At 59.9% G+C, this 19177-nt stretch overlaps 1 protein-coding gene across 1 annotated transcript; it reads right to left on the reverse strand.

The window, feature by feature from the left end:
• Positions 1-882: 882 nt before the first annotated feature.
• Positions 883-17658, reverse strand: TNS4 (tensin 4). The gene is made up of 13 exons (XM_038168809.2): positions 16884-17658; positions 10970-11644; positions 7111-7540; positions 6490-6896; positions 5600-5686; positions 5173-5292; positions 4827-4919; positions 4545-4622; positions 4323-4391; positions 2987-3155; positions 2603-2671; positions 2448-2474; positions 883-1962 (listed from the first exon to the last, which is right to left on the reverse strand). Exons 2-13 carry the CDS (start codon positions 11475-11477, stop codon positions 1833-1835), a joined length of 2187 nt encoding a protein of 728 aa, XP_038024737.2. The 5' UTR covers positions 11478-11644; positions 16884-17658; the 3' UTR covers positions 883-1832.
• Positions 17659-19177: the final 1519 nt, after the last annotated feature.

Consider the following 19177-nt stretch of genomic DNA (forward strand, 5'->3'; position numbering starts at 1 on the left):
GGGCACAGCAACCCGTGCCCCCTTCCCCCAGAAAGCCAATAAACCCCGCAGGTCTGTTACCGGAGTCGTGCGGAGCTGGGATTTGGGATTTGGGATGAAAGGGGAGCGGAGGGGGCCCGGCTTGGCGGCGACGGAGCAGCAGAGCTCACACGCGTTGTTTGGAGCCAAAGCCTCCGAATTTCCCCGTTCCCCTTGTGCTTATCGCTGCCATCGCGAGCCGCACGGCCATAAATAAATAAATACGGGGAGTTACGCGGCGCTCGCTCGCAGGTTGCATAACCCAGCGCGGGGTCCCGGGGGTGAGCAGTCACCACCGTAATTAAGAGCAGCTTAATGAAAACAGCTCGGCAAGAACCGGCGGCTCGGCCCTTCTTTCTGGCTCCCGGCTGATGGGCAGGACGGATGGATGGATGGACGGACAGAATCGTGCCGGGGCCCCTTGCTGGCAGCTGCCCACACTGCAGCGGGTCCCATCCGGCACTGCTGAGCCCTTCCTGGGGGTGCTGGAGTTTTGGGGGGGGGTGGCAAGGGCAGGGGCTGAGGGATGCACAACAGCACTGAGCATCCCGGGGCTGTCGCCCTTAAGCCTTGACGTTGATATTTGCACATTTTTGGGGGCTGAACGGAGAGCTCAGGGCTCAGCCACACGCACAGCCGGGGGTGCCAAAGCCTTTGGTGTGCTCCCCCCTTGCCCCACGCTGCAGCTCTCATCACTGCTACAGCTCCGTTCACCTCTGACCTTCAGCTGGGTGCTGGTTCAAAGTCCTGCTGGAGGATGGATGGCAAGCTCTTTTTCCGAGCAATACGCACACGGGCTGGGCAGCGTAAGGCAGCCGAACGCAGCCGTCAGCTGCCAAAGTCACTGCAGCGACTGCGGTCAGATAAATGAACCTCTGGTTTATTGACACCACCCCGAGCGGGGTCGCTGAGCACACGCTCTGAAATTAGCACAGGGAAGAGGTACCGGGGAAGCAAGTGCTGGGGGGAAGGGGGGAGACGATTACGTGGTGGGCTTGGAGCCACCCCGCTCCACACCGCCGTGGCAGGAGCCGGAGCCTCAGCTGGTGTAAATCACAGCAGCACCGACTTCCACAGCCCGACGCCAATTTACGTCATCTGAGGATCTGGCCCGAATTCAGGCAGGTCACTTCCAAAAACCCCAATGTTTTACTGTCATGAAAATGTCAACATTTACTTCTCAGCCCCGCCGCCGCGGGTGCTGAGGTGGCCTGGAAGCTCTCGTTTTGCAGAAAAAAAAAAAAAAAAAAAAAAAAAAAAGAGCAAAGAAAATTTACCAGCAGCAGGCAAACCCCCGCTGGGCTGACGTTCCTGCCCATCAGTGCTGCTGGGTCTTTGAGGGAAGCAGGATTTTTCGGCTGGGCCCGGTGATTTCATGCACTTCGTCTTGCAGAGCTGCCTCCTGACGCTGCTCTACTGTCCCGGGGGGGGCCCCACAGACCTCCCCTCGCCATGGGGAGGGGACATGAAGACTGAGAGCTCAGCTCCATCTGGGGATGCTGCTGGTGCTGTCCTGGTGTCCCCCGTCCCCCTTTGGTGGCATCATTTTGGGAGGGCGAGCGCTGCTGCCTGCTTCACCCCTCGCTCCTGGAGGGCACGGCTCCGCGCGCTGCTCCCCTTGGATGCCTTGGGGAGGGGGGGGGGACTGGGGAAAAATGTCCGAGCCCAACGCAGGACAAAGTCTTTACCAGAGATCTCAACGTGACCAAATGTATAAATAAGAGTGAAACGCAGCCTGCAGGCGGCACAAGGCGAGGAAGCAGCCCAGCAGCGCGGGGGCACCGCCAGCCCGCAGTGTCCCCCCTTTCCGTCCCCTACAGCCCCGGCAGCAGCCTGCTGACCAGGTCGATAACGAGCGACGCCGGCTGCACGGGGTCGTACTCTGCAAACAGGTGGCACAGGTTCTCCGAATCCGTCTGGTTTTTGGCCACGAACCCGAAGATCCTGGGGGAAAGGAGAGGGAGATGCCTTTAGCTCGCATCCAGGGATCCGGAGGCGTGCGCTCCGAGCGGCCCCGGCCACCGCGTGGATCCCGGCTCCAGCAATTCCACCTTGGCCCGCTCCCCAATCACGTTTGCTTGGAAGAAAAACAGCCGGGAGAAGCTTTTCTGGCAAGGCTTCCCCAGCTGTGAAACGTTGCTCGAGCGCAAGGTAAAGCCAGATATCAGCTCGCTTCCCGAGCCCGCAGCAAGCGAGCCGCTGGTTAGGGCAGGGGGCTTGGGTGGGGGGGGTCCCATTCAGGGGGCGCAGAGCCCAGCGGTGTGGCCAAGCCCCCCACCTCACCCCGCAGAGCAAAGCCAAAGCCTCCCCCCCATCCCAAATCTCAGCCCTCCACCACATTTCATCGCCCCCCCCCGGTTTGTAATCGTGGGTCCTGGGGGTGCCCAGGTTGGGTGCCCCCATTTAGCCTCGCACCGGGCAGCGCTTACCTGGAGGCCTTGCAGTACTTCTGCCACCTGGAGGGAGGAGAGAACAGGATTTGCTCAGCAAAGTGCCACTTCACCCATTTCCACCCACACGGGGGGCTGCAGGGCTGTGCCTGCCGGGGGGGGCTCGCCCCGCTCTGCCCCTCCCAGACACTCACTTTCTGTTCTCCGGATCCATCCCGCAAAACCTGACGGTGGCCAAGGGGTAGTGCCTCCTGAAAAACACCCTGCGGGGACAGAGGAGATGCGTGGCGTTAGGGAAGAGCCCAGCAAAGCTGGGGGGAGAAGCGGACACGTGCACATCCAAGCGCTTCTCCGGGGGGGGGGGGCAGCCCCTGGACCCCTGGACCAGCGCCACCGGCTGCATTTGGAGCAGTTTGGTGCTCCCTGCTACAAACACTGGGACCAATCCAGCCCAGATTGCAACACGGGTTTGTCCTCGCGGGCCAGATTTTCCGGGCACGCTGCGAGCTGGCGGCGTGCGCCCGGAGGGAGCCGCGGTGCCGTGCCGTGCGCCGCCAGCCCCTGCCCCTGCTCCTTACTTCCTCTGGATGTCCGTCAGCGTGATGCCCTGCTCCGTCACTTTGAAGTGGACCAGGGTTGGCGTGGGCAGCGTCTCCAGCTCAAAGGTGGAGGAGATGGCTTTCTGGATGGCCGGAGCCCCTGCCAGCGTCTCCATGCTCACCGAGCTGAGGTACAGGACGTTGCACTCTGCAGGGACAGCGAGGAGGGGGCTCAGCACGGGGCCGTGTCCCCCCACATCTCCCCACATCCCCTCCCGAGCGCTTCCCCGTGCCCAGCATGGAGGCACCGAGCGGAGCCGACGTCCCCGGGTCAGATTTGTTGCGATGCAAACGAGAGATGGGGTGACTCAGAAATTCTTCGCGAGTTTATTCTGGTTTACTCTAATCCTTTGTACTAATTGTTTTAAAAGTCAGAGCATTTCATTTCTGGTTTCTAAATGTCAGATTTGGCTTTTTTCTTTTTTCTTTTTTTTTTTTTTTCTTTTTTCTGTTTATTACATATTTCCTTTAATGAAAAGCAGAAGTACCCCAAGCCAGCTAACAGCTTAAGGCCAACCTAAAACATGACATTTCGGGCTGATTGCGCTGCTGAAAGGCCCCGTTCTGGGTCAAGCTAAACTTTGCAGCTTGCCAACTGATTTTCCAGAATTTCCAGCAAAACAAAGCCGTTGCCGATTCCCGTGACTGCGCCATGACCCATTGGCACCGCATCCTCCCCGTGGCTCTGTCCTCACCTGCAGCCCCCCCAGCCGGGCTCTGCACACCCCAGGGCAGCAGAGACCCCAGACCTCATCCCCCAGCACCTCTCCCACCAGGTCCCACATCAAAATAACCCCACAGTGGCTCTCAGCAGCCCCCAAATGCCCGGTCCCTCCCTGAGAAACTCCAGATGTTCAGCGTCCTGATTGAAGGGAATCAGGAGAGAGGCTTAGAAATCAGAAGCTGCTTAAAACTGGGCTAATTTAAAAAGACTCTGGGGTCTTTTATGAGCCTCGGGAGCTCGAGAACTGCCTTTGCCAGCTTTGCTTCACTGTCATGAGGACAAAAACTGTCCTTTGTTTAGAAAGATCATGTTGCCTTGTGGGCTCACGATCTGAGGACGTGAAGAAAAGCCGCAGCACCCCCAGCCTGGTGATGAAGCCAGGAGAGGGGCGTTATAACAGGGCACTGTGGTGCTGGCTGGTTTGCAGTGACGGCTTTTCAGCTCCAGCTGTGCGCAGCGTTAGAGCTGATGCCCAAAAATCAAGGGCGGTGTTCGATACGTGGGGACTAAACCCAACGTGTGAGTGCCCAGAGCTCGAACTACTGCCAGCTCAACCATCCCGCGGCCACCCGTGCCTGCTCCTTTCCTCACCAGCAGATTTTTTCAGCAGGGACAGCGCGGGCTCCAGGGCGCAGTCAGGGCTGTCCTCATCAGCGAGATCTGCACGGACAACAAACGGGAGCTCTGACATCCGCGGGCCAAAAATTTCATTGCCGAAATTCCTCCTGACACAGGGGACTCAGGAGCCTGGCGCTGCTTAGAAGAGGGGTCCCCCCCCCTCTTCCCTCAGCACCCCGTGCCTTGGTGGCTTACCTCGGGTGGGGATGCAGAGCTTGCAGGGCAGTGCCAGCGGGGTGATGGCGTGCTGGTACACGAAGGCGGAGAGGCTCCCTGCAACAGCACAGAGCCACCCGTCAGCGGGGCCGTGCACCACCGATCCCCCCCCCATGCAAACTCTGCCAGCAGCATCCCCAAAACCGCAGCAGAAGGGAGCAGGGTGCAGGAGAGCTGTCTGGGGGCGTTGTGGTGAAGGGTGAGGGCTCTCCCCGACCCCTGTGGGCTTGGCTCCTCTCCTGGTGACGGCCCCATCCTTACCGAAATACAGCTCCTCGCTGGCTCCTTTCAAGCGCACCCCTTTGGCCGACGACTCGATGAGGAAGTGCCGGACGAGCTCGCTGCTGTCCTCGCCTTCAAGTGACACCAAGGAGAGCGTCAGCGCCGGTGTGAGCGCGGCCGCTGCGCCCCTGCCCGCCCCAGGGTCCCCAGGGTGCCCGCAGCTGGTGCTGGCGCAGGGAGGAGATGGGCAGGCACAGATCCTGCTGCATCTCCCACCCCCCAAACATGTCCTGAACCTTTTGGGCTTGTTTCAGCACCGTGGAGCTGGGCTTATTTTGGTTCAACCCCCGTAGCCAACCCCGCCTTCCCGAGCGAGCCCCTGTACCTGTCTGGGTGCCGGATGGAGAGCCGGGAACCTTCATGGCCAGCCCGAAGGAGCCCCGGTACGACGTGCTGTCCCGCACAACGAACGTGCCTGGCTCCTTGTCCTTCAGCAGCTGGATTGCTGTCAAAGCACCAAAAGGGGCTCAGCGGAGCAGAATGGGACCCCCGTTCCTTGATCCGTGTCCCCTGCTCCATGCGCCCTGCTGATGCTCTCCGGCAGTGCCAGAAACAAACAGGAGGGCCAGGCAGCTTTCTCTAGATTTTAGGGGCACGCAGGGGAGTTCTGAGCCCCCCAGACCCATCCTGGCTCTCTCCACACCCAGCACCTCCCAGGGCACTTGGGGTTCCTCCCCGAGTTGCTGTGGGGTGACAGCCGAGCTCCTCCGGGGAGCTCTGGGTGCGGGGCTGCCCCGTGCTCGCCGCCTCACCTCGGTCCCTGCTTATGCTCGGCTTGAACCAGAATTTCGACGTGTCCATCACAAACTTCATGGTCGGCTGGCCAGCCCCGAGGGGACCTGCAAGGGACGGGAGGCAGAGCTGGGGACACGAGGACCTTCACAGCAGACGTTGCCGAGAAGGGCCGAGCCCTGGCAGAGGGATTTCTCCCTCGAGCCGGCCAGGGCTGAAGCGGATTTTCAATCCTTTTGGTCAGAGCTTCCTCCCCACTCCTCGCAATGATTCATTTCCACGTAATTATCCTTGGGCAGGCCGTGGTGGAGCACGGAGAGGCAGCAGATGACCCTCCCGGCCATACCAGGCTGCCCAAAAGTCCGCTGGACCATGAGGATTTACACCCACGGAGGATCTGACCCGCAAAGCTCTCCTGCTTTTCCCATGAGAATCCCAATTAAAACCCTCTGCCCCGAGAGCTGCCTCTGCTAATCTCCTCCGGAGCACAATAGCCCTATTGTCTGCCCCTGAATGAGGGACCTTATAAACCTCGGTATCTTCAGATGTCCTCCAGAGCGAACTGGAACCCTGACCCCTCCTCCCCGCCCGTTCCAGGCCCACAAATGAGTACAAAATGACAGAATTACGGTCCTTGCTCTCAGCTGCTATGAATAAGAGCATCCGCACCGCCTCCAGCTGACCAGATCCTGCCCCACGATGCCAACGGGAGGAACCCCACGGCTGGTGCAGGGTCACCAAAGAGCTGGAGACCCCCACAGAGCCCGGCAACCCCACGGGGATACTTTGAGGCTCTCCAGCTCCAGCAAGGACCTCATGTCCTTTATATCCATCACCCGCAGAGCAGAAATCAGCATTTATCCCCCTTTCCCACCCCCCAGGAGCTGCCCTATGGCAGGAGGGGACTTACTGTCGGCGACGCAGGAGAGCGCTGGTGCCGAGAGCGCGTTGTTCATGCCACCGAGCCCCGAAACTGGGCTGAGGCTGGGAGGGGAGGTCTGCTTGGTAGAGACCGGAGAGGCTGAGGTCAACCGGGGGGACGCGTCTCCTTGCTCCCGGCACCCGTTCACCAGCAGCACCGGGATGTCGGCCACTGAGTTGAGGATGGAGGGGGGGCAGCTGCTGGCCTGCCCCTTCTGGGCCAGGCTGGCGTTGGTTTTGGTGGAGCAGGCTGCCCTGGGCTGGTGGGAAGCCAGGGGGAAAGGTTCTCCGGAGGGGGACCTGATGCCCGGGGAAGGCGGCTGGGGGCTGCCCATGGAGCCGGCAGGGGACGGGCAGGCGGCATCAAAGTCGTCATTGTGGAGTGAGTGGGTGCTGCTGCAGGGGGGAGACAGAGCAAAGGTGATTGGGGGGGGCTGCTGGGCTGGGGTGTGATGCACGGAGCAGCCCAGAGACCACACGCCAGCCCTGCTGGGTGTCAGCTCCCACCCCGAGGTGGGAAAAGGTCTCAGGAAACAGGACTCGGGTACCAACCCCATGCCCCTTCCACCCCCATCACCAGCCCAGGACAGGAATGTGGGGCTGTGCTCACCTCCCAAAGACGTAGCTGGTGTCCGAGCTGGGGCTCATGGAGAGCTGCGAGACCCCGCTGGTCCTCTGCTGAGCCCTCACCACGTGCACGGGCTTCAGCAAGTTGTCAAAGCCCGGCGAGGTGCCGAGTGCGCCGGGGCCGTAGGAGATGCTGTCCTGCTGGCCGGCCGCGCAGTGCAGGGGCACGGCGATGCTCTCCGAGGCTTTGCTGCAGCTCTGGAAACCAGCCCAGCCCGGGGGGGCCAACCTGGGGCTCTCGGGCCCTGCTGGGCTGGAGAAAACGACGCTGCCATTCGTGTAGTTGCCTCTGGGTGCTCCTTTCGGGGGCAGGAAGCCGTGGCTCTGGGGGGACCTGGAGAAGGGGCTGGAGGAGCCCTGCAGCACCTCGGTACACTTGGCTCTGGCTGGAGTCATCTCGATGTATTTAATGTCTGCAGGCAGAAAGAGGAGGCTGTTAATGATTCAGTGCTCGAGCAAGGTTCGTTACACACCTCTCTGCTCATCTCCCTGTCCGTTTTGGCTCCGGTTCACCATCCCCAGGGGGTGCCGTGGTGCTGCCCCCTCCCCGCACACCACAGGGCTGCCTCTACGGGAGGCACAGACCAACGCCGGCCTTCGTGGAGACCCGATGAGGGCCGATCTCTGCCCCGACACCCAACCGTGGTGTCCCACCCAGGTGCTGGCGGGCTGCAGGAGGGGTTACGTGCGGCCACGTCTGCCCGTGCAGCTCCCCCCTCGCCGGGAGCGCACGCCGGCGCTTGCCGAGACCTGCCGTGGGCGGCGGGTGTTTCCTCCGGCAGCCGCTCCGTTTGTACCTGACTCAAGGGAAAAACATCTGGCTGCTCCCCGGGGTGACATCAGGCTTGGGGGTGCCCGTCCCGCCTGGCCCTGCTCACCCATGGAAAGCTCCAAAGCTTCGCTGTGTGGAGGAGATGGGGTGGGCTGGCTGGCCGGGCTGGCAGCGCGTCTCCTAGCCCCTTTGCTTGCCTTTGTTTCAAAATAATGCCTCTGATGGAGCTCCACGTGCTCCAAGACCTTCAGCAAAAGCTCACAGCCAGAAGGGGAAGCCCAGCTCCAGCACCCTGGTGCGCAGCAGCCATGGATGTGCTGAGCCCTAGGGTGAGCAGAGCCCTGAACCACGCTACTTTGGCACATGCCCCCCCCAACACCTCCTGCAGGCTTCAAACTGCTTTGTTTTTGCCAATGGTGCGCAGAGTGGAAAGGAGAGAAGCTAAACTAAGGATATAACAGCAGCAGCCCCCCATAAAGGGGCTGCTTGTCGAGGGTGATGTGGTTTGAAGGGCTTGGGGTCCCCCCAGGCCCTTCAGGCTGCGCTCAGGCTCGTTGCTTTTAAGCCAAGAGGGAAATGTTGTGAATGTTTCAGGGCTCCCTGCGCAGGGCTGTCCACCTGGGATTCCCTGAACAAGGGAAACCTTCTGGCTGAGCTCGGAGGGGGCTTTTAGCAAGAGGCAGCCGTGCTCCAGGGGCTCGCAGCGATGGCGAGCGCGCTGCCCGCCCAGGGAGGGTGCTCCCGGGTGCGTCACATTCCCCGCTCGCGGCGCGCGCCTCGCGTCTGGTCTGAACGTGCCCGGCTTTGTTTGCAGCTCCCAGATCCTGCTCCGCCGTGGGGCTCGGGAAGGCTCCCCGCGCCCTTTCTTGGAGAGGGAAAATCCATATTTTGCCGCAGCACCCAAGAGCTGCTCCTGGCAGCGGAGTTTCCGTGCCTCGCCGCTGCCCTGCGCTCCAGCTCGCCCAGCGCTGCCGCCGCTGCGTGACGCGAGGAGCACCCAAAAAAAGCAGGAAAAGCATCGTGTATATGCATAGTACACATAGCATACATACTGCAAGTATGTACGGCAGGCTCCTGGCCGGACACTTTTTGTCAAAGCCTCCCTGAAAAGGGGAAAATAAATGAGGCTTTTCATTGCGCTTTAAAGAAATAAAAAGCGAAACGCCTCCGCGCTGGGCTCGCGGGGCCCCGTGCCTCCTGCCGAGGCTCCTGCTTATCAGGTGTGGCTAAACCTCAAATATTTGATCAGGATCTTGGCAAGTTCTTCAGCATCAGGGAGTGGCAAAAAGCACCAGAAGCACCAAGGCTGGCTGTCACGCGAGCCAGGAGGACTGCTCCCTGGTTCTCCAGCGAGGGGTGAGCACCAGAGGCAACTGACAGCTGTTGGGAATTGCTGCAGCGTCTGTTATGGAAACAGCAGAGAAGAGCAAACCCCTCTCCTATATCCTTGGGCACCATCAGCCTCTTGCCAGCCCTCGCATCAACTGGTTGAGTTCTGTGCTCCCCTCTGCCAGGCTGGAAGGGGACAGCAGCGCATGTGTGGGCACCGTGGGCGCTCCCCCGGCTGCCAGGGATGCAATGCAGCACCAGGAAGTCCACATAAAAAAAAAGAAAATGAAAGCTGAAGGGAGGCTTTTCCCACCGAGTTCAGGGCCAGAGTTCCAGATGTTCAGTCCCACACTCGGAGCCAGGTTTTGAAAACCACCAGCACGCTACCTGCTGAGCTGCTCGGGCGGCAGCCCCCGAGCGCGATGCGTCGCGGAGACGCATCCAGGTCTCCTCCAAGTGCTCGTTGGAGGAGCAAAGGGCTGAACTTGCACTTTGTCACCGCACTTTATCTGCAAGGCCAGCCCTTGTGTCTCGGCGGAGCAGGAGGCACAGTCTGCAGCTGCTTCAGCAACGCCCAAAGCTCCGCACCACGCTCGCACCGCCAGGCTCCAGCTTATCGGCTGCCCCGAGCTGGAGTTCACTGCGCCCGCTGTCACGCACCTTGTCCTCCCCCAACCCCACATTCCTTGGGCAGGAGTAGCCACGAGGGATCAGGGAGAACAGAATTTTTTTTTTCCCTGTCTGTAACATCCTCTTATTTGACCTTTCTCCGGAATGAGGGCTGCAGACAGATTCTCAAGGTATTTTGGCGTCTAAAGACGCGGCTGGGCAATCGGGCTTTCCAGAGGCAGCCAGACTGCATCTTTAGGCACTGAAACACATCCCAGATGTGCGCTCCGGCAGCCGGTACACCGGAACGTGAGCAGCAGCGTGCAGCTCCCTGCCTGCCTGTGTCACCTTGTGCACGCCGAGTGGCTCACACACTGCAGGGGAGGCACAGCAGGAGCCGCAGCGCTCAGCACAGCTCGGGATGTGGGGATGGCAGCGATGCAGAAGTGTTCCCAAAGCACCCAGGCGTGAGAGCAGCAAGAGGTGGGTGCCTGTGCTGCTGCCATTCTGCGTTATGCATGCCAGGCGTGCTGCCGGAGGAGTGCACAAGCCCTGGAGAAAGAATTTCCCTGGCAAAAGGACGGGGAACATTTAACTAGGATGGTTGTGTAACCATCGGTAGCTTAGCCCGGGGCTTTGGAAATCTGGCTTCAAATCCTCATGTCCCACGGGTCCGCTGTGACCCAGGGAAAGGCTCCGCTGCCCTTCCATAAAAGCAGGGCTCTGCTGCGAGGTCGGGCACGTATGGACACCACCTCCCACGGTTAGGGCCCGTCTCTGGTCCCTGATGGCAGCAATGTGGACCAGGAGCTTTCTGAGAGCCCCATTACTCATGAGAAGCGTTTTCTCCAAATGCAGGGAAAGAAATATCAGGGTGGATTAAAGGCTGTTCTTTTGGCTCCTGTTGAGCTAGCCGGACAAGAGACCTTGCAGAGGCGACCAGACCGAAGCTGGGTACCCAAAGCCTGTTTTTGACACCAAGCCCCGATGCCAGGACGCGGCACACCCACACAACACCGACCCCTCTGGGGACAGGGGGATGTTACCATGCCCCACGGACCTCTCGTGAGCAGCTCTCACCAGGTCTGAGCCCTGGTGGCCCCGCCGCGCCAGCAGCGCCTCTTTGCCTCACCTATCACCTCCGGCTCGTGCTTCTTGGTGGCCGTGACGTCCCCTTGGGAAGCGGGCTGGGCCGTGTCCTTCACCGGCTTGCACTTGAGCGGCTGGAAGGTCGGATCGATCTCGAGGATCAGCTTGTTGAGGCTCTCTATTGAAATATCCAAGGTAGGAGAGCCGAGGTGCGCATCAGGCTCCGTGCCGGCGTCCCCCTGCTGCTGCTGCTGCGGCTGGCGAGGGACCCCGGCTCGCTCCAGGGATGTCTCCTGCTGCCCCTGAGCTCCAGCTGAGTGCTCCAGCACAGGGTGGGCTCCATACAGCCCCCCGCCAGGCACCAGGCGTCCCGTGGGGCACCCCACAGCCTTGGGGTCAGCCCAGCTGCCCGTGGAGTAGTAGCAGTACGAGGCTGGCAGCGCGGAGCAGCCCGCGTACCCTGCCGCGTGCAGGCACTTGCTGTCCTCCCGCGAGGGGATGTGCACGGTCTGGCCAACGCGCAGCACGTGGTTTTGGATGACCTGTGACATGGCTCGGCGCTGTGGTTTGGCAGCTTGGAGTCCAGGGGAAGCCTCTCCCTCCTCCTCCTCCTCCTCCTCCTGTGCGTCTCCGAGCTCGGGGTGCGCTTCCACGTGCCCGTCTCCCCCAGGGACCTCGGGGCTCTCCCTCAGCCCAGCGTCTCCAGCAGCAGAAGAATCTGAGGAATGCGGAGAGAGGAGCGGTTACACAAGGCATGCCCAGGGCAGGAGCCGACTTCAGTGGAAAAGTCTATAAAAGCGGGGATTTGGAGAGCGAACCTGGAATCCCGCTCGGAGGAAAACCAAGCCTTGCTGGTCTCGCTTTCCCACTCCCTTCCAGCCCTCCGCTTGCGGTGTCACGGCACATTTTGGGCAAGTGCAAGGAGGTTTAATTCGCAACAGCTTTTCAGGATTCAGCAGCCTCAAAAACTAAACGCCTTCTGCTTTAGTGGCGCGGCGCTTGTTTTCGTGGCAAGCAACGAAGCTCAGCATCAGCCCGACAGCCCCGGCAAGGGGTCCTGGCTCTCAGAAGCCACCTAAAGAGGCGAGGGCAGGGAGGGAGCCCCCAGCCACACCGGGGAGGCTTCCAGCAGGCCGGCAGGATGGCGCTGCCTGCCGAAGCGATGCTCCACGGGTGGGCGTGAATCGAGGCTGCGGTTTTCTTTGCTGGGACGCCACGAGCCGAGCCCCCCAGGGCTGCGTGTGGGGCTTCCTCAGTCAGGGAGCTGCTCTGGGAGTGTTTGCTATCATGTTTTGAACGCTCTCTGGCCTCGTTTTAGATCGAAAGTATTTTTAATTCCCCCCTCCTGCGAAAACTCGCTGCCGCCAAGTGCGCTGGGGGAACCTCACGCTTTTGTCTCGGGCTGAGAAAACCCATCCAGCCTCCTCCGTCCCCACCGTGGCAGCCAAAACACAGCACAACGGTGCTCAGTGACAAAAATGGAGCAAATTCCCTGTGCCTCCAGGTTCTGCTTGGCCTCAGTGATCCCTGGAAAGGGCAGCACCAGGGGGATGTCCAGAGCTGCTGAGCAAACATCCCAGAAACGAGCTAACCCTACAGCTCGGGGCTCTCCCCTTCGTATCCATCACAGACCTGGTGCGTAACGCACGCAAACAGTGGGCTCTACCTCTTCCAATATTTGCCCTTTCCAGGCTTGAAAGGCTGACTAATCCTCCCGGTTATCTCGCATCGATTAAGGATGGAGTCAGAGGATTAGGAGCGAGACACATCGCTGCCGGGCAGCTCGTGGGCGGCGGATGCGGCGCTCACCCGCTCCTGCACGCCTTGCCAAGCGGTGACTAATTGCTGAGCACGGTGCTGAGAGCTCTCACGCAGACGGGGCTGGTGCTGGCTTTGCCCTCCGTGGGTTGCACGGCCCCACGGGAGCCTCTGCTCGCCGCGAACGGGGGCACCCCGAGCAGCAGGAGCTCGCCGAGGGCAGGGGACAAGGAGCAAAAAAACACTGCTGCCGGCAGCGCCGGGCACGCGGGGCAGCCGCCGTGAGTCATGCCCATGACTGCTCTGCGAAGAGGTTTTTGAGGGGTGTGGAAAGGGAGAGTGCTTCGAAGCCACCCAGCCTCCTCCCAGAAAGCACCCACGGTGCGCCCTGAGCCTCTGGCGGGTCGGATTTGCAGGACCGGGAGGCTGGCGAGGAGAAAGGTGAGGAGCGATGACGTGTCCCGCAACGGGAACCGTGCTGCAGCAGGCAGAGCACCCCGGGAGGCTGCTGTTGTGCCTTTAATTGCCAATTAGGCACATAGCATCTCTGAACTTTAACCAAGTGTGCTTGCTAACGCTCCAGACTTCCCGGACGCCTGCCCCGTTGCCAGCACCCACAAATTTCTCTTCCTCAGCAGTCCTGGGCTCAAACCTGGAGGCACAGAGGGTGCAAAAGGGGCTGGGGACAGAGTCCCCCCATCCCCTCCATCTGGGTTTTCTCTGCCCTGCGCATTGGGTTTAGGGGTGGTCAGCAGCCTGCCCCCTCCTCCTCTCCATTTGCTGCGACACCGTGGGCACGAGGAGCACGGCGCAGCGCAGGGCTGGGAGGGAGAGTTGGTTAAATAAAAAAAGGAAGAGTCATTCCAGGTCAAAAACATGAGCTCGGTGGAGCGAAAATTGGATTCTCCCCTGGGGAGAAGAGCTGCCTGGCTCCAGTCAGCGTCCGCAAGACAAGGCTGGTTTTAATTTAAGTAGGTACAGAAATAACGTGCAGCGTGCATGAACCAGGACTCTCAGGGGGTTCCAGGAGCATGCACGCAACAGCTTCCCTCCTCTCTTGTACTCCTGCCCTGTGTTTTTGATCTTCCTCGTGCCTGACGCTGCCAGAATTAACCTCCAAACCGCATTTCTCCTCCTTCCCCTTCCCTTGTTTAAAGGGAGAGGTCGCCCAGGCTCCTCGCAAGAACCCGGAGCCTCTGCTGCCGGCTGCTCGGCCGGGAGGAACGAAGGAGGAGAGAGGCTGGGGTGAGGGAGGTCGGCTGCTGGTGGCCACCAAGAAGCCAGAGCTGCCCACAGGCACCGGGAATTTCCAGGAGGAACCCAAAATCCCTGGGGGGAGCTGGCACAGCCCCAGCGCAGGGTTGCTGGCAGCGCAGAACCACTGGGGAAGGAGCGCTGCTGGCAGGGCTAGGACCAGGAGAGCAAGGGTAGGGAAATAAGCTGGCCATGAGCACAGCTAGAAGGGAAATGGTAGAGCTTCCACTCCTGGGAACAGAATTCCCCTGGTGACCAAGGGGACAAGCCACGGGGTTTGGGTTTGGGAGCAGATGGACGCGCTCCTTGGCACTGGGGGACCCCATCCTGCCATCGCCCCCAGCCCAGGCAGCTCCTGGAGCCTGGGCAAACACCAATCTCCCAGCCCTAAAACGGAACCGAGATCAGGGTTTGGGGACAGGGACCGGAGCGGGGGCACCCGTGGGGCTGGGTTTGGAAGGAGCAGCCAAGCAGAGCTGCTCTGGGCACAGCCCGGCTGTGAGATAAGGTCCTACACGTGGCCAGCACATCACCCACGGGCAATGCAGCAGCTGCTGCTCCCCAAACCCACCCGTGGTGGCTGCGGCCACCATGTGGAGCGGGGCCCCGTGTGCCCTGCGTGGAGCAAGGTCCCTCTGTGCAGAGCTCCGTGGGGACACCCAGCGCCACCACCTCCATCCCAGCCCCGCAGCAGGGCCCTGGATGTCCCAGCGTGGTTATTTAGAGCCGAGACATACGAGCCGGTCTCTGTCCGAGCAGAGACCCCAAAAGAGCACGCCAGCTGCCGGGTTGGGGTGGTTTTCCTTGACGTGGCAAAGCCCTGGGAGCCTCCCGATGAGCAGGCTGCTCCACCAGGAGGAGCGGAAAGGACACCCAGGATCTGCGGAGCTCATGACACCCGGCTTAATCATTCATTACGCGGGCTGCTGCCGACTTGCCTAGATGAGCAGGGCGTGCTGATGAGGTCAAGGAAAACAGTCGCCATGGTTATGGAGTGTTTTGCTTGTGTGGCAGAGGGAGCAGAGGTATCACGTAGCAAATCTGAGCACCCCCCCCCCAGCTGCAGGGGGGGCCAGCGGGAGGCAACTGGTGCCCGCGCTGGGGCAGCTCGCTCCATCCAGGAGGGAGCTGGGGCAGCTGCCAAAAAACGCCCTCCTCCTTCCTTGCTCAAACAAGCAGGATTGGGAAGTTCAGCAGCAAAAAGAAATTAAAAAAAAAATAAATAGAAAAAAGCCTCCCTGAAGCCCAAGCAGCGCCTGGTGAAGGATCAACCCCTGCAGCCCCACGATGGGGACAGCATCTGGGTGGCCTTGGCCGACGCAGGGGGTCTCGCTCCAACGTGACCCCCCCAGCACCCTCCTGCCAACCACCCGAGCCCACTGCTGCTTCAGCAACATTTTGGGCTTGGGGAGGGGTCTCTGGGGTGAGGAGGGTTGCTGGCAGTGTCGAAATTGCTGCTGCAGTAACTCCCCCCCTGCGGCCAGGCTCCCTTCTCCCCTCCCAGGAGGGGCTTGGGGTGGGCTGAAGGAGCCGCGGAGCTGCTCCCCCTCCCCAGGGGCATTTGCCCCCAGCTCCCGGTGGGCACGGGAAGCTCAGAGCAGCAGGGACAGCATCTCCGGAGGAGGGGTCTGTCCCAGAATAGGCTGGGTTAGCTAATCCTAGGAATGCCTCTGATGTGTTACAGGAACACGAGACTTTCTAGACGCACCAACAAGGATTTTTCCCCCCCCTGAGCCCACAGGCAGCCTCCCTGCAGTCCCCTGGTGGGGCTGTTTTAAGCAGCATTATTTCGCTGAAAGCTGCAGGATTTGGGAGGCCGTTTCCATGCATTTCAGAGGTGCTACGGGAAGGGGCAGGGCGGCAGCTGATGCACGGTGGGCTCTGCAGAGCACTTCAGAAGGATGCTGCGTGCCTGAGACCCCCAGGGGCACCCCAGGAAGCACCCAGCCCCGCATCCCCTGGCCTGGAGGCACAGCCACGCTGTGCTTTGCCCTGGGCTCACGCTCATCCCAGCACCTGCAGCCTCGTGAAGCTCCGTGCTGCTCTCCTAGGCCCAAGGGACAAAGAGCACCCACACCCCGGGGTGGGCCGGGACGCCCTCCCTTGCGTCACGCCTCGCACCCACCGCCTACGCCGGCTGCCGTGCTGCTCCCTCACCAGCCCCACGCTCCCCTCTCGTGCCAGGACGGACCCCCAGGATGCAAAATTTGGGTTAACAGCATCTCAGCACCAAGCTGGGCTGCGATGCTTCGGCCTCGCTGAGTTCCAGCGGCTATGGAAGCACAGTGGCTCTCCCCGTGACTCAGGCACATGGTGATTTTCCTCCTGAGCCCAACACAAAATGCTGCCTCCAGCCAGGCAGGCTTCTTCTTCCCACGTTTTTATTGCCCCGAAGCCTCACCAGCACCGTGCTGCAGCCTCTCCTGGTGCACACATGCACGCACACGATCCCAGCCCTGCTCCTGCAGGCAGGGGGAGCGAGCTGCCTCCACCCCTCCTACAGAGGCACAGCCGAAAAACATCACTGGAAATCCCAAATAGGTTCCAACTCGGGGTGAATAGGGAAGGTAATCGCCAATGAAATCAAGCCACAGATCGCCAAAAAGGGTCCAAAACCCCATCCTGAGCACTAAGCACCAACACGAGGGCCAGCAGCTCTCCCGGCCAGGATGAGCACCCCCTGGTCCCTGCTGGCTGGGGCAGCACCATTTCTGGGTTTATTTACCACCTCGGCACCAAATTTCTCCAAAGGCACAAGGATCATCCCCAGCTAAACGCAAAGCAGCAGTGGGAGGAAGAGAAGGGATGGAAGGGAAGAGAGGAGCTGATACAACCACAAACAACGTCGGCGTGGAAGGCTGAAGGAAACAAAGGGCTCCGGAAGAAAAAAAAAAAAAAGTAAAAAAAAAAAGTGCAAAAGGCAGAAGCCAGCTCTCGGTGGGTACCTGTGCTGCAGCTGCGTGTCCCCTCTCCTGCTCGCAGCTCCTGCTGCAGCACCTCGGTCTCATGAAAGCAGCCTGAGGGTGAGCCTGCAACAGCCCCGCTCCCCCGGGAGCCCTGGATTTAAGGGATCTGGGTCCCTCCCACCTGGGCTGAGCTTTGCAGGGTGCGGCACGGCGGGGCCCAGGTGTGGTGCGAGAGGGAAGACGCAGGGCACAAGGCAGCAGCACCAGGAGGCCAAAAGCAAGGGGCCCGCAGCTTGGCCGGGGTCCCCTCTGCTCCACTCCTGCCCTGGGCACCCCCAGGTGGGAGAGGCGATGCCCTGGCCCCATTTTACCACCTCTGTGGCAAAGGTGCCGTGTTTATGGACGAGACACGGCCAATTTGGTGCAAAGGGGAGCGGGCGATCTCCCATCACGTCTGGTAAAAGGGTGGCAGTAAACTTCTGGGGCTGCCTAATCTAAAAAAAAAGGCCAGGTCTGCCCACACCCTCCGAGCAATTATCTGACTTGCAGGGAGCAGATTAAAAATATACATATATATATAAATATTATATATATATATAAAGGCAACCGTGTCTCCAACTGGTGTTTGCACAGCGTCCAGTCCAAAGTAGTCAGGCGTGACTGCTGCATTTAGCATTCCTGCAATGGGATGGATGATGATAAACAATCCCCAAGGGTCTTTTTGGATCGTTGTGCATTTTGGCTCAAAGGTTTCTTCCAGTTTCAGTGGGCACGGAGCCACACAGCAACCTTTAAACTCCCGATTTCCGAAATACCCTTCTTCAAGAAAACTGCCTATTCTGCTGCCCATAAAGCTGCCTGGTCCGGGGTGTCCCTGCCTGTGGCAGGGGGTGGGAATTGGATGATTTTTAGGGTCCCTTCCAACCCAAACCATTCTATAAATGCTTTCGGCGTGCCACAGCATTGCCACACCGCTGAGGGACCCTTTGAAATGTCCGATTTTATCAGGAAACACACCATAAAAACTCCCACCCTTTTCACTCCCTGAACTCACTTCGCAGCCTTTCCAGCTTTTCCTTTATTATCAGTTGTTTTTTTCCCCGTCCTTTACATCCCTGGGTAAACAGAGCTCCTCGCTGCCAGCCCAGCCCCTTCCTCCCGTAACGGCTGCTGGATTGCACCAGCAGCAGCCCCCCGGCCGCTTTCCTTCTTCCTGGAGCCTTTCTTCTTCTTCTTTGCAGCTCTGGAGACCGTGGTGTTGGCAGGAGCTCCGGACTCTGCCACGGCAGCGGTGGGGGCAGAGGAAGGGCTCTGGCCATGGATCAAGGCATCCTTACGCTCTGGTCCGTGGCTTGCAGCCCGTGCTGGGTTTTAGTGATATATTTTTGCAGGTTAAGCAGCCTGAAATGCTGTGTTTGGGGTCATACAGCTCCTTTGGGAAAATGGGGCTGTGAAAATCCAGGAGCAACCCTGCCCTGTCCGACTGCGCCCAGCCTCGGCGAGGAGCCGCCAGTGCTGGGAGGGCGCCCCCAAAACAGCCCCCTTCCATCTCCCTGACACCTTTCCCTACTGCTCAGCAATAAATCAAAGCAAAGCCCTTTTTCTGTGCTTTAAGCTCCCGTCTGTTTGCCCCAGGCCTCCCAGTCCCGGAGTGATGCAATTCCTCCTCGCTGGGCAGTGGGTTGTTACAGCTCTTGGCACTCTTCAAGTCAAATTGAAATCCCGTGTTGCTTTTTTTTTTTTTTTTCATGTTGCTTTCAGGCTGCAACACAAACACTCGCGACTCTCGGTGCCTTTCCATTCCCATTGTGCAAGGCGCCCCGAGATGGCCTGGAGGGGCCAGTTGCTATAGAAAGGGCTTGTTTTGCCGCAGCACTTGCAAACTCCTCCCTGAGCGCTGAAGCAAACACGAGCGTGGAGATATTGCAAGACCCCTCAGGAAAAGAAAAAAAAAAAAAAAGCAAAAAAAAAAAGCAAACATTTTCCTCTGGCTTTGATTTCGCTGGTTTTGCAGCGAAGCCAAGACGTTCCGTGGCTCCTTGGCCAAGCCTTTCCATCTTCTCTGCACTCTCTGTGTGCGGGGAAGAGCAACAGGAAAGAAGTAACGAGGTGGGCAGAGTGCTCGGGGAGGTGATTTGTGCTGTCCCTGCCAGACCAAGCACCCCCTGGTGCACAGGTGTGAAAACCTGCTCGATTTAGGGCTCTTATCCTTATTACAAGCCAGGTTAAGGTGAATTTACTGGGGGTGTTTTGTCCTTAAGCATGAATGCCCATGAGAGAACCACAGATTGGCCTCCCCAGCAGAACGAGGCTGTGAAAATACTGGGAATTTG

The sequence above is a fragment of the Anas platyrhynchos genome, chromosome 28 (genome assembly GCF_047663525.1).
Source record: "Anas platyrhynchos isolate ZD024472 breed Pekin duck chromosome 28, IASCAAS_PekinDuck_T2T, whole genome shotgun sequence".
Lineage (NCBI taxonomy): Eukaryota > Metazoa > Chordata > Aves > Anseriformes > Anatidae > Anas > Anas platyrhynchos.

What these genes read in the sequence shown, in the direction of transcription:
- TNS4 (XM_038168809.2), bottom strand. Translation starts at nt 11,477, where the DNA reads ATGTCACAGGTCATCCAAAACCACGTGCTGCGCGTTGGCCAGACCGTG. An exon ending in GCACGAGCCGGAGGTGATAG is followed by an intron (nt 7,541 to 10,969) that starts GTGAGGCAAAGA and finishes TTCTGCCTGCAG; the next exon opens with ACATTAAATACATCGAGATG. An exon ending in TCCATCCGGCACCCAGACAG is followed by an intron (nt 4,920 to 5,172) that starts GTACAGGGGCTC and finishes TGTCACTTGAAG; the next exon opens with GCGAGGACAGCAGCGAGCTC.